The sequence below is a fragment of the Rhinolophus hipposideros genome, assembly GCF_964194185.1.
Source record: "Rhinolophus hipposideros genome assembly, chromosome: 14".
Taxonomy (NCBI): Eukaryota; Metazoa; Chordata; class Mammalia; order Chiroptera; family Rhinolophidae; genus Rhinolophus; species Rhinolophus hipposideros.
Window position 1 is genome coordinate 36,542,056 of NC_138060.1, and position 12,358 is coordinate 36,554,413.

General features: G+C 42.6%; 1 protein-coding gene across 1 annotated transcript in view; it reads right to left on the reverse strand.

Annotated features, from left to right (window-relative positions):
* Positions 1 to 5,060, reverse strand: part of ATP2C1 (ATPase secretory pathway Ca2+ transporting 1) — a 111,657-nt gene extending 106,597 nt beyond the window's left edge. Inside the window, exon 1 of the mRNA XM_081072857.1 lies at positions 4,657 to 5,060. Coding sequence (XP_080928983.1) covers positions 4,657 to 4,764 — 108 coding nt within the window. The 5' untranslated portion in view covers positions 4,765 to 5,060. The remainder of the gene's footprint in view (positions 1 to 4,656) is intronic.
* Between the last annotated feature and the right edge of the window lie 7,298 nt (positions 5,061 to 12,358).

Sequence of the window (12,358 nt, forward strand, 5' to 3'; positions counted from 1 at the left end):
TCACCTGCATGACAGCATCTCAGCCTCTTAACTCCCCAACCTTCATATTCACTCATTCCGTTATGTAAATATATCACCTACTGTGTGCCTTATTTATGTTTGGCACTGGGACTAAAACAGAAAATGAAAATAATCATGTTCCCTGCATTAGGATGAAATAAGATTTTCATTTAAAGAAGAAAATGCTGACTGCTTTGAGGAGCTTGGATTGCAGGGTAACAAGAGTGAATGTGGGAATAGAAATCTGAATGATAGTGCAATGGTCCAAGCAAGAAAGGATGGTGAATCAGGGTTGGTAGGTAAAGATGGAGGATTCAGTAACTATTTTAGAAGTAGTATTGACTAGACTTGTTAATAATTTGCAAAAGGGAGGCGAGGGAGAGAAAGAGAGGTACCAAAGTGACTCCCAAGTTTCTTGCTTGAGCTTTTGTGCTGATGAATGGACCTGAGGAAGAGCAGGTTTAGAGATAGAGCTTGTGAGTTCTCTTTGGACACATTTAGTCTGCCACATCCACGAGACATTCAGATGGAGATGTCACACAGGCAGTGGAATAAATATTTGGGCATTGTCAGCAAATGGGTGGTGTCTGACCAAGGGAGAGAGAGTAGACTGTCCCATATGAGCTCACAGTCTTCTCTTACCATTTGGCAACCATGAATAATGTCTGCATCAATGGGGCTGACCCCTAAGAACAGCACTTTCTAGGGATTCATAGGGCACTCAGTTCTCTGTAGGCCTCATGGGCTGAGCAGGCTACAGTCTGCTCAGAAGTGGAGCAAATTCTTCTTTGCCCACTCAGTGTCCTACTTGTTTACCCGAGCCACAGAGCAGGCTTTTGGGACTCCAGTACACAAGAGAATATTGCCTATAAGTCTCGTTTACTACCCACAAGCTCAGACATCAACATCTGAGCCAGACCTTGGCTGTTCTCATCAGGCCAAAAGAAAACAACTGCAATCATATACCATTATACAAGTGTTCAGTACACCTGCCCAAACTCATCTGAGAACCCATTCGGGCTGGGTCCCCCAGCCACTGCCACCACCATCACCACTACCACCAAAACCAAACCACTTGAATAATACTGTTCAAAATGTGCAGCATCCAATTTTTCCAACCTTCAGCACCTTCATCTAATTAATGACTTTAGTCTTCTACCTAGTTAGGAACTTGGCTTTGTGAAAGGTCTGCTATAATAGAGTCTGAAAATTCAAAGGATGAGATATTTGTTCCCAGTTTGATGAATAACCTGTACCCCCATTGATTGGTACATTACAATGGGAGTAACAACAAAAACCACCAAACCAACCAACCCTCAGTTCAAACATTCATGTCTGTATGACACCAAGTTCAAGGGGGAAGAACACTGAGGAGAAGCTGTAAACAAAAAAACCTCTGTGGACGAGGTGAGTGTCACAAAGACCATAACTGGAACATGTGGGAATGCTTCCGGCCCAGCAAAGAGATGGGTAGTGGCAAGAAAGGAGGTGTGCTCCCCAGGCAATCTGCCTGTGCTGCAGGTCTCTCCTATGCCAGCATGTGCCAGGCTCCAAGGTGGGCCTGAGGGAACAAAGAACAAGATACCACCCAGTGTCGTGGGTATGTGTAAGCAAATGGCTTACTACATACAATATAGTACAAGGCTCTATTAGAAGCAGACAGAGTATCTTAGAAAGGAGGGGCTATACTTCACTCTTCTCAACAGAACTGGAGAAAGCTTTTTTGTGAGCCCATTGAACCTGAGTCTTGAAGAATGTGTAGGAGATCTCCAAAGGGGAAAGTTGTAAGTAAATTAAGAAATTCTAGGCTAAAGTGAGGAGTGTATCTGAATGTACAGAGGTGGAGAAGCAGATGGTGTATCTAGGAGATTATTCTCCACTTGTGTGAAACACAACATTGAGGGTACCTGATGGTTCTAGACGAACTGAGAGACGATTTTAAGTGGCATGCAGACCCTACAATAAATAACAAGGAATGACTTGAAATTGAGAAAGTTGTCTATCTTTTAATTTCCTTTTATCGTTGGCCGGAGAATTTCTGTTGGCTACGAGGATGCTAATCTCTTAAAAGCTAATCTTTCTACTTCACAAAATGGAGCAGGTTTCAGGCTTAGAGCTTTCACAGTTAACAGCATCTAGCTAGAAGTTAATGTTATTTTGCTTTTATTGTATTTGCACTTCTACGTATGGCAAATGACAGTGGCTTTCCATTTATAGCAGTGATATGAACTTTTCTTTCTACACAAATTGAAGTTTTTAAAGTGAGTGATTAAATGCAAATGCTGACAAGTATGAAGGAACACATAAATACGTAAGGTGGTAAACACACTTATGGTAAGAATTATGAAAGTGGTATGTGAATGTCTGAAGTGTTGGACATACACCTCGAGGAAAAAATGTTAGCCATTTGTTGTGTTGCTATCACTGGATTATTCCGAGAGAAAGCATGATGAAATGGATTAAGTTTAAAGCCAGGAGTCCAAATCTTCGTTCAGTACTTTCGAGCTGAGTGGCCTTGGGTAAGACCTCTTCTGGGTCTGTAAGTCTCACTTCCTTCACTTTTATAATGAAGATCGATCCTACAGGAACGTAAGGCTTAGAGACAACCAATATACAGATCCTAAAAATATAGACATGATTAACCTCCTTTGTAACTTTCTAACAAGCTTTCCAAGGTTAGCCATGATTGACTCTGACCTAATTCCTCTAATTCTGTGAGATATTATGTCTGCGGAGCTGTAATTGCTTTCAGGGGAAAAAAATGAATATGTCGTTTTTCTTTATTTCTCCATTAACTTGTATAGGAAGAAATCACAATACTCATAGCTGTTTCCAGGTCATTTCAAATGGTTGTCCATGTGGGAGGGGGCCACCCACCCAGTCCAAGTCAGAGAGGATCCATGTTAAACCCTAATGTTCTCCTGAATGCATTTTGCAATGTTTAAAAAATAAACTTAAATATAAAAATCATTCAACATAGGGTTATCTGAGGCCCACTGGAAAATAAATAAATAAATAAATAAATAAATAAATAAATAAATAAACTTAAGAAGCTGCACAACTGTTCTTCTGCAGAGTATTTGTGATCTTGCTCCCTGGCATATGTCCTCAGTTTGGCTCAAATAAACTATTCTAAAATTTTAGATAAATAAACTTAAAAACAAACTGTACAAGCAAGATAGCCACATCTCCAAAAACTTATACTGAGAAAAGGAAAAAGAAAATCACTGAATCCACAGTTCCCAGCCCCATCCTTTCAGCCACCTCCTCTTCCCCATTACTCACCCCCCCACCCCCCCACCCCCCCATCACATGCCCCCCTCTCCCCCCCACCTCCCTAATGAGGGCTTGAAGAAGCCTGTGGATTTGGACTCAGTGATTATGGCAGACAACTCAGAGTACCACTACCTAGGTCTCTGGCTTTCCACTTCAAAAACAAGCACCTGGAAAACAAGGGATTTCCTCGTAGTCATGACACCTTGCTTAATTAAGAAATAAATTGGCTACGAAGCATTGCCCTCTTAGTGATCATTGCCTGAATTTCCAGCTCATGTAAAATTAGGAAAGCACAGCAGAAAAGCAGTTTCCTCTCAAACGGTAGTAATGATTTTTCATTTTCCAAATTATGCATCGCCTTTTTGGGAAACCTGTCATTAGAGGATTTTCTGTCTGCTAACCTTTGCTTTCACTTCCTCAAAGTGTTTTGATAAGTAGGTCACCTCATTCAAATACAGGACACTGCTAATATCTCCCATGCAGTTTTGCAGTCCTAGTGACAAGCATGATGCCCAAGCAATTTATTACTCTGGTCTTTGGTGTGACCATACGTTTATTGTTTACCACTGCCAATCTTCTTTCTAAATTAACCACCAGATATCATGGATCAGACATAGCGATTTCTTCTAACAATTTAGTGTAATTCAAAAAAGCAGTTTTCAGAAATGCCTTTTTCATAATTGTAAGGGAGAGAATGAATGCATGATTTTAAACAAGAAGTGATCAGACATTTGAACAGTTTTTAAAAGTATATATATACTCCCACATGCTAGAGTCTACTACTAGAAATCCTAACTTTGGATTGGCTCAGAAGACGGAAAACTTCAGTGCTCTATCGCCTACCCTCCACCAAAAAAATGACTGGTTCCTTCTCAATGGTCTCAACTCTTCAGTGATTTGCTTAGGGCTATCATATTTGCTTAGGGCAGTCTACAAAACGTTTTTTTGTTTTGCAAATCCTGGTGATATTAAAAACACAGAAGAGAAGGCAGTGTATTTCTAGGGCTTGATACTTTTCTTTGTTCAGATATAACAATAGTTTTAAAATCTGTATTTGAGGGCCTAGATAATTATCAAGGAATCCTCCACAATTCGACTCTGATAGACTAGTGTAGTCTAGTTATTCAGAAGAAACAAAAGCACGTGGTTTTGTTACAGAACTTGAACTTAATCTAATGATGTAAATGTTCCAAGTTCAAATAAATCCTCACAAGCCTGCTTGCTCTTGGGATTGCCAAGTTTGAACAGCCCTAAGCAGGAGTCGACCTGTGTCTATAAACATGTAAACTACCAGCAGAAACTAAATTGCCAAGTGCCATAAAAGCCACAGCCAAAAGCAAACACCAGTTAACTTTAAAGATAATATAAACAAAAGAATACCTGTTCTTCGGCTCTTTGGTTTCTCAGCATCGATACATATTTTCTAATTGCATGAAGAGGATATTTTTTGAAATAAGAGAATCTAGACTGAGGCAACAGATTATCCATGGTGAGGAAAGCAAGAAGGTTCTTGTCTGCCCCACCCTGTCAGCCACCATATGAAATCTAGAAGCTTCACAATTCCTCAGATGCCTAAAGATTTGCTTGTAGCTCGATCACGGTCTTGCAAACAAAGCAAATGTTCTTCTTGCCGCTTCCCTTTTTGGGTCCAGTTCCTCGTGAAACCAGACAGCCAAGTGTGAACTCTGTCTAAAAAGCCTTCAGAAACGCAATGCCCAAAGGGCCGAAGGAGCCAGGAGGAATTTAGGGGCTGGTCCACAGAATGCAAATTGCTTAGTGGTAGTGATGTGACCGTCCTATTTCTAGCAACAGCCTCTGTGGCAAGCTATGTTAATATTAGCTAGCTGGTGACTTTCCACACCCACGGACTCACAGGAGGTTTAATCTTAATTCTTCTGACAGCTTTTCCAGCTCTTAAAGAGAACGTGACATGTGGTTTTCCCTGTTTCCTTGTAGATTTAATATCTTCCTGAGCACTCACGGACAACCCTCAGCTGCGTCTCAGCTCTAAAGTGGTGATTCATTCAGTCTTGAGAAGCAGTTTTTGTTAGCAGACTTACAAAGAAAATTAACAAATTACCTTCCCCCTTCACTGTTATCAAGGAGTTCAGTGTCAGCACTTAAAACGCTTGGTTTACACTGTCCTGCATTATGCAACATACCCAGTAACCAGATACTTTATGTTAATTGAACAATAGCTGCAGACAGATTCGGTTCTGAGTGAAAAGGCTTCTCTCCTTGAATCCTTATCTCAAATCCACAGGCTGAACCCAGGAACATTAAATTCCCCAGGCTTTCTTCTGAGTGTAAGGGAGGAAAAACATTACACATTTACTTTCTAACTATTTTTAAAAGGATTCATGCTTAAAAGGGAGAACATGATAAGAGGTCTGTGGTCTTAGAGGACATAAAATTATAAAATTTGAAAGTTCAATATTTTCTTTATACTCTATAGATGGCACCGGGTTTCTGAACAAAGTCCCCACATAGGCTTTGCTATTTTATTACCCTTTTTAACTTTGCAGTAGCTGGTTCATTTGATGGAAACATTTGGCTACTTCTGTGAGAGGCTGCCATAGAGAGTCTAGGCTGGACATCAACCAAAAATCTTGAAATGCAGAGATTTGTTTTCGAGTAGAAAAAGAGAGCTGGTCTTTCCCCCTTCCGAGAGAGCACTGCAGGTCGGGGTGAAAGGGGTGGGCAGAGCTGGGGGTGGGGGAATCCATGTTGCAGCCCGAGCCATCCCCCAGACAGCCTCCCTGACACTCCTGATCGGGCCAGCTGTCTTCAGGGAACACACTTGATGGATCTAATGTGGGCTGTGCTGCTAGCAGCCCAGGCCATCTGTCAGGCTGGCCTCAGGCCCATTTGCAAGGTGATCTTCCAGTCTCACCAGGGCCTGGCAATTCCAAGAAGTCATTTACATAGTGCCCCTGGGGCAGGCTCCTTGGAGGAGGCCATGCCCTCCAGTCCCCTTTCCAGGTGCACCGCTGCTTGCTTACAGAGGTTCTTCCAGTCTTCTTCTGTATGCCAGAGAAAGCAAGCCGGCTCTAATGAGGCCCAGAAAGAAGCACTGGCTTGCCACCAGCATGCTAAGGGCACAGTGTTATGTACTCCCAGCCAGCTTACAGCCCCCAAAAACAAGGAGCTTGGAAATCTGGACACTCTGCCACCTGGAGGCCCTGGAAAGGAGAGTGGCCCTCAAGGTATTGGGAATAGGCAAAGATGCCATTTATACCTACCCTCGAGAAATCCACCAGCTGCCCTTTTGCTTCTCTTTTGAAACATCTAAACCTTCAGCGATGTCTCTTATTGTAAGCAGGAGATGGTAGCCTGCCAAACACCCACAGCTTGGCTGATGATCAAAGCCTTTTCCCGAAGGATGGACACAATGGTGACTTCATTTCAAATGGTTGTTTCATGATCACCCTTTCCTGGGTGGAGGAGTGTGACGAAAAGACATGGGGAGGGAGAGAAAAAAACCAAAACAAAACAACCCCCCCCCCCAAAACCTCTGTCCTGACAAGAATGAGCATAAAAAGAAAAATTGGTGAAACTAATGCAACTAAAATTCCCTTACATGTTTAATTGATACATATAATCGTATCTAATATTTATTGGGCCTTTGGGCCCGGTACTATGCTAATTTCTTCCCAGGCATTACCTCATAGAATCCTACTGCACCCTGTAGGGAAACTGAGGCTCAGGAAAGGTAAACCATTGGCAACCATCACACAGCTACAGAGCAGAGGACAAGAGATTCCAGCTAGACAGGCTGACCGCATCGTTTCAGTTCCCAGTCAGTCCACTGCATAACCCCTTAGTGCACAACCAGAAACGGATTCCTGAGCAGCTCCTGTAGATAACCTGAAGAAAAAAAGGCATTGTTAAAGAGAAATACAAACGTGGATTGCTAGGAATTTATAGACTAAGATTCTTGACTAGAGACCCAGTACATCTTCATGAAAAATCATACATCCATCTTCCTAACCCAGATTCGCTGTGAGTGTAAACAAGGCTAACACTTATTATTTACCTCCTAAAGGTTCCTTTATGAAATGATTCTAGTGATCGTGAAAAGAGGTTGTATTTGTATTTCAAACTTTGGAATCTACTGTCATCTCAGTTTCTATTTGATGTAGGTTACAGTGGTTCATGTCTCTCAATATTTAATACAAATACGATGTGGGCTCTTTTACGCACCTTCTTTCTCAGGTGAGAGCATGCACCCTTTGTGTTTAGAGTATGGGCATCTCTGCCATCTCAGCCTGGAGGGGTGCAGCTCTCATTGCCACTGTGACTCCATTGCCTTGGTGAAAGGCAGCTGACCAGACTACTGGTGGCTACAAAGTCTGTCTCCAAGGACCAAAACAGCCCAAAGTATCTGCCTCAAGTGATCAGAGGTCTCTTCCACCCCCCTGCAAAGTAGCACAATAAAAAGTAGAAATCATTACTTGTTATTTGTTCAATTCTATCCCACCCCTTGTCCTCTGCTAGATAGAAAAATAATGAACGGAAACCACAAACCCCTCAAAGTCACAGATCAAGGTTGCAATCCCACAGTGAAAGGATATTTGTGTGTTCACTTTGACTTCTAAGAATTATCTCCTCTCTCATCAATAGCTTAAAATATGGGGAATCCCAATTTCTTCACTTGAAGAACAACATAAAGAGGTCAAACCAAAGCCAGAAAAAATAATGATAAAAGGGTGAAGAGAGAGGTATGTTACAGTTTAGTCCTTTTCAAATGTTGAACACGTTTCTGAAGCCATTTAGAACCGTGCACTGCACACAGTAGGCATTTCATTGATGCATACCAATACATTTTTATTAAAGGGGAAAGGCAAAGAGAAAAGAATGGGACCCAAGTGAGTTCATCAGGATGAGAAACAGCAAATGAGTCTCCAGGATACCTTTGAGTTGACCAGGTTTTTAAATTGCATCTGGACAAAAACTAAAACTCCACTAATCCCCCATTCTTTCTCCTTCCAATCAGTGCTGAGAGCTTCCATCAGGAAAATGACTCCATTCCCTGGGAAATAATCCAGCTCAGATATAAAATGAAGGGCAGGCCGTTAGAATGATGGAGCAGCAGCTAGCCCAGAACACAAAAACTATTTTTTATTGTGAATTCCACTGAGAAATCACTCTCATCCCCCTAGGTCTGTGGATATTGGCCCAGTCTCTTGCTCCCCCAAGGACAATTTTAAATGAAATCAGGAGAGAGGAAAGGGAAGCATATATCATTGCACAAGACAAGTTTACACAGCACCAACATTCCACACTTTTGCGTGATTAAAGCACTCGTGCTACTTCACATAACATTTTCTTGGTGCCCCCACCACACAGGGAGTAATTATCTCATCTGCATAGGGTGCATTTTTCCTTTCCTAAAACCCATGTTCAAAATCCCCCTATGTTCCCATTATCGCCGCAATTCGACAATTTTGATGTTTGAAATTGCTCTGTGAACTACACAACACTTATGCCATCTGCTCTCCGGTTTCAAGTATTGATTTTTCAAATTTAACAGTACTGCACCCCCAGGACACTTGTCCCCCACTTAGGAAAAAAAACATTGTTCTGTATACGTAAGGCCAAACTTGACCATGCAGCAGAATCACCCTGGAGGGCTGGTTAACAATATCTGACCCCTCCCTCAGAGCTTCTGATTGATTCAGGAGGTCTGGGGTAAGGGGGAAGGTTTCTGCATTTGTAACGAGTTCCCTGGTGATGCTAATGCTACTGGTCTGGGGACCCCACTTTGCGGACCACTCATGTGGGCCTGTCAGGTAGGGATATAGCTGGAGAGGGATTTCTCAGGTGGCATTTGAGAGTTCCCATCAGATCCACATTTAAAGCCCACCTTTCCAGTAGTTCTGGTCCCACCCTATTCCCCCAACTCCCCACTCAAGCGCCCTGTCCCTTTCTTTTCTTGCAGCCACTCTTCCAAGAGAGAGCTCCTCCAGTTATCAAGCTTCAAGTGGGCCTCCCACTGAGTTCTGTCGTCTCGGTGATACCTGGACTGATGTCAGATTGCTCTGAAACTTTCCCTCAGTGATTCTTATCAAGTTGCATTTGCACTATCAGTATTCTTTGCTCAGGGAGATCAACCTTTCTTTAAGCCCAGCGCCAGAAACCAGAGCAAGCTCTACCTATAGCATTCGCTCTCTTCCTCTTCTGCCACAAGCTCCTTGTTCTTTTCCCAATGGGCAAACCTGGAACAGAGAGCCTCCCTCATACCAAGAATCTCCAAAATCACAGCCCTCCACAAACGTATCCCCGAACATAATCTGCTTGTCTCTGTCTTCAGTGCAACTGCGGTTTGGGATAAATCCTCCACTAGCTCTGTCTCCTTCATCTGGTCTTGAGTTTCCCCTCAGGATTTAACTGCAAATGGTTCCTTTAATAGAAATATAGGCACGGCCGGTTAGCTCCGTTGGTGAGAGCAGGGTGCTCTTAACAACAAGGTTGTCAATTCGACCCTCTTCCTCTGTCTATGGGAAAGGACCTCCTGCTGCGGCAAACTGCCACCCAAGTATTTCTGAGAGCTTTCGGATATATCTCTTATATAGTTTCAAGCAAATGCTGGGTAGCTGCCATGTAGTGTCCCCTGTCCCCTTCCTTGTACCTGTTCTGTTTCTCCAGCCCTGTCCGCCTGTCACTGATGTTGTCACCTGCTATGTCACTATGTTCCCACAGTGAGGCCTGGAGGCTCTTCAGGTCCAAAGCATCTTCTAGGCTTGCTCCCCATTTTACTTCCTGCTCTCTCTCCCTCCCCATTGCTATCATGACCCGTCCCCCCAGGTGCACTATTCATGTATCCTTGGGAGGTTCTTCAATTGCAACTCCCAGGACCCCCTTTCAATCCTCCCCCGCCCTTCCTTCTTCAACACAAATTGGAATGCTTACTGTGGGTTCCTCACTTTGTTAACTGCCCTTCTGGGCAGGTCCCTTTTATAATGACTGCACGACAATATTCCTGCCTCAGGTTCCACACCTGGGTCCTGGAATTAAATACCTTTGATCTGCCACAAAAAAAGAACAAAGCTATTTATTAAATATAGCCCTTAACCTTGTTGCCATGGATTGCTTCTCCTTTTCTCAGGTGTAAATCATATCAATCTCTCCAAGTGCTTCCATAAAGATTTGAGGTGAGGGACACACCCTGCACCTTTCTCCCATGGTGGGGTGTGGGACCATTAACACTATAAATGTATCTCCAAAGAAATACTTCTCAGAAAATCATTTCCCTGTTTTTCCACTTGCTTGATTTTTTTCAGTTGGTAAAGACTGTCTCCTTGACCAAAATTCCCTCATCTCCTCTGAGTCTTCTCTTTGACTAGGCCCCAACCTTTCCTGCTTAGTCCAGTTTTATTTTATTATTCATTCATTCATTCATTCATTTATTCGTTTTAAGGAGGGCGCAGCTCACAGTGGCCCATGCAGGGATTAAACCAGCAACCTTGGTGTTATCAGCACCAAGCTCTAACCAACTGAGCTAACCAGCCACCCCCTGCTTAGCCCAGTTTTAGCAAGAATCCTACTGGGTCAGTTTTGCTTAAATCCCCCACCCTTGATATTCTTATTACCCTGTCCTGGCTTCAGCAAAAATCCTGTTGAGTTGGTCTAGCAAGAATTCTCTAGCTTTGATGTTTCCTCTTAGTAACTTTCCATCACTGACCTGAACCCTGCTCCTTAATTATAAGTCTCCACTTGTCCTTGGCGTATTTGGATTTGAGCCCAATCTCTCCCCTCCATTGAAAAACCTCCACTGTAGTAATCCCCCGACAGTTGTCACAAATGATGTTTTTCTTTAACACATGTAGGTAAGATGTTCAAGAGAGTTGTATGTAAAACATGTTTTGAGTTAAAGCCTTAGAAACGTTTTACATGATTCTAGTAGAGTGCTCTCAGTCTTTCATGTGCATATAAATGATCTGGGAGGTCAGGGGTATAGCACAGGTTTCTGCATTTCTGACAATTCCAGAGTGTTGTTGATGCTGCAATCATCGTACTTTGATTATCAAGAGTCCAGCACCTCTCTTACTTAGTATGCAAAAATCAACAATATCTCCAAACCTCAGTTGCAACTTTAGTTTTTAATGTACTAATACATCAGCTTCTGCCGTAACATTCATTCCTGTTTGCTATTCTTTCTATTCATTTGTTTATTCTTTTTTGTTATCTCCACATAAGCTCCTTCAGCATAGGAAACACATCCATCTTGGCCATCATTTTATTTCTAACATATAGCACAAAGAGTACCAAAATTTAGAAGCCGGAGCTCAGAAGAACAAGTGGTACCTGACTTAGCAGAACAAATGAGCTGAAGCCTAAAGCAGCAACATGGGAAACTGAGATGAGACCTAGTGTGAAGTACAGTATCCCCCAATGGTTCAGAAATGAGCAGGCCAAGTAACTCTGGAGGTGGGGGTTGAAACAGGAAGGTTGGTTGAAAATCTTTAAGAAGCATTTGAACGAGATCCCGCCCCATTCCATTAAGGAGGGGGCTGAAGTTTCCTTGCACAAGAAGATTGAGCTTATCTTCTCTCCTATTCATTTAGTTCTTTGGGTTTGTGCCCTCCCAGCCTTTTAAAATACATTGATTGTTATCTGAGAGGACACAGAGCGCACAGACCACTCCTCCTATACTCTTTTTTCATTCTTTAGATCTCAGCTTAAATAATATCTCTTTAGAGAGGGTTTCCATACTGTTCTATCTAAAATAAGTTTCCCCTGATTTATCCCCCCACTTATTGAGTCCTGTCTGGTGTAACTGGTTCACTAAACTCATAGGGTGATATAAAATGAAGCATTAGTTTTGACTCCTATAGTTTCTTTCAATGTGCCCTGTGAGGGTGTGTGTGTGTGTGTGTGTGTGTGTGTGTGTGTGTGTGTCTCCTGTGCACCTTCCTCTCTACATGAGTAAATTTTGGGGCTGTTCCCATGCGTTTTTCAGTTGCTCAGAGGAACTAGAAAATCAGTAATTTCAAATCATAAACACAGTCTCCGTGGGATACTGCCCAGTCTCAGAAAATGAAAGTTTTCATCCCAATTTACCTGTAAGTCTTTTCCCTTC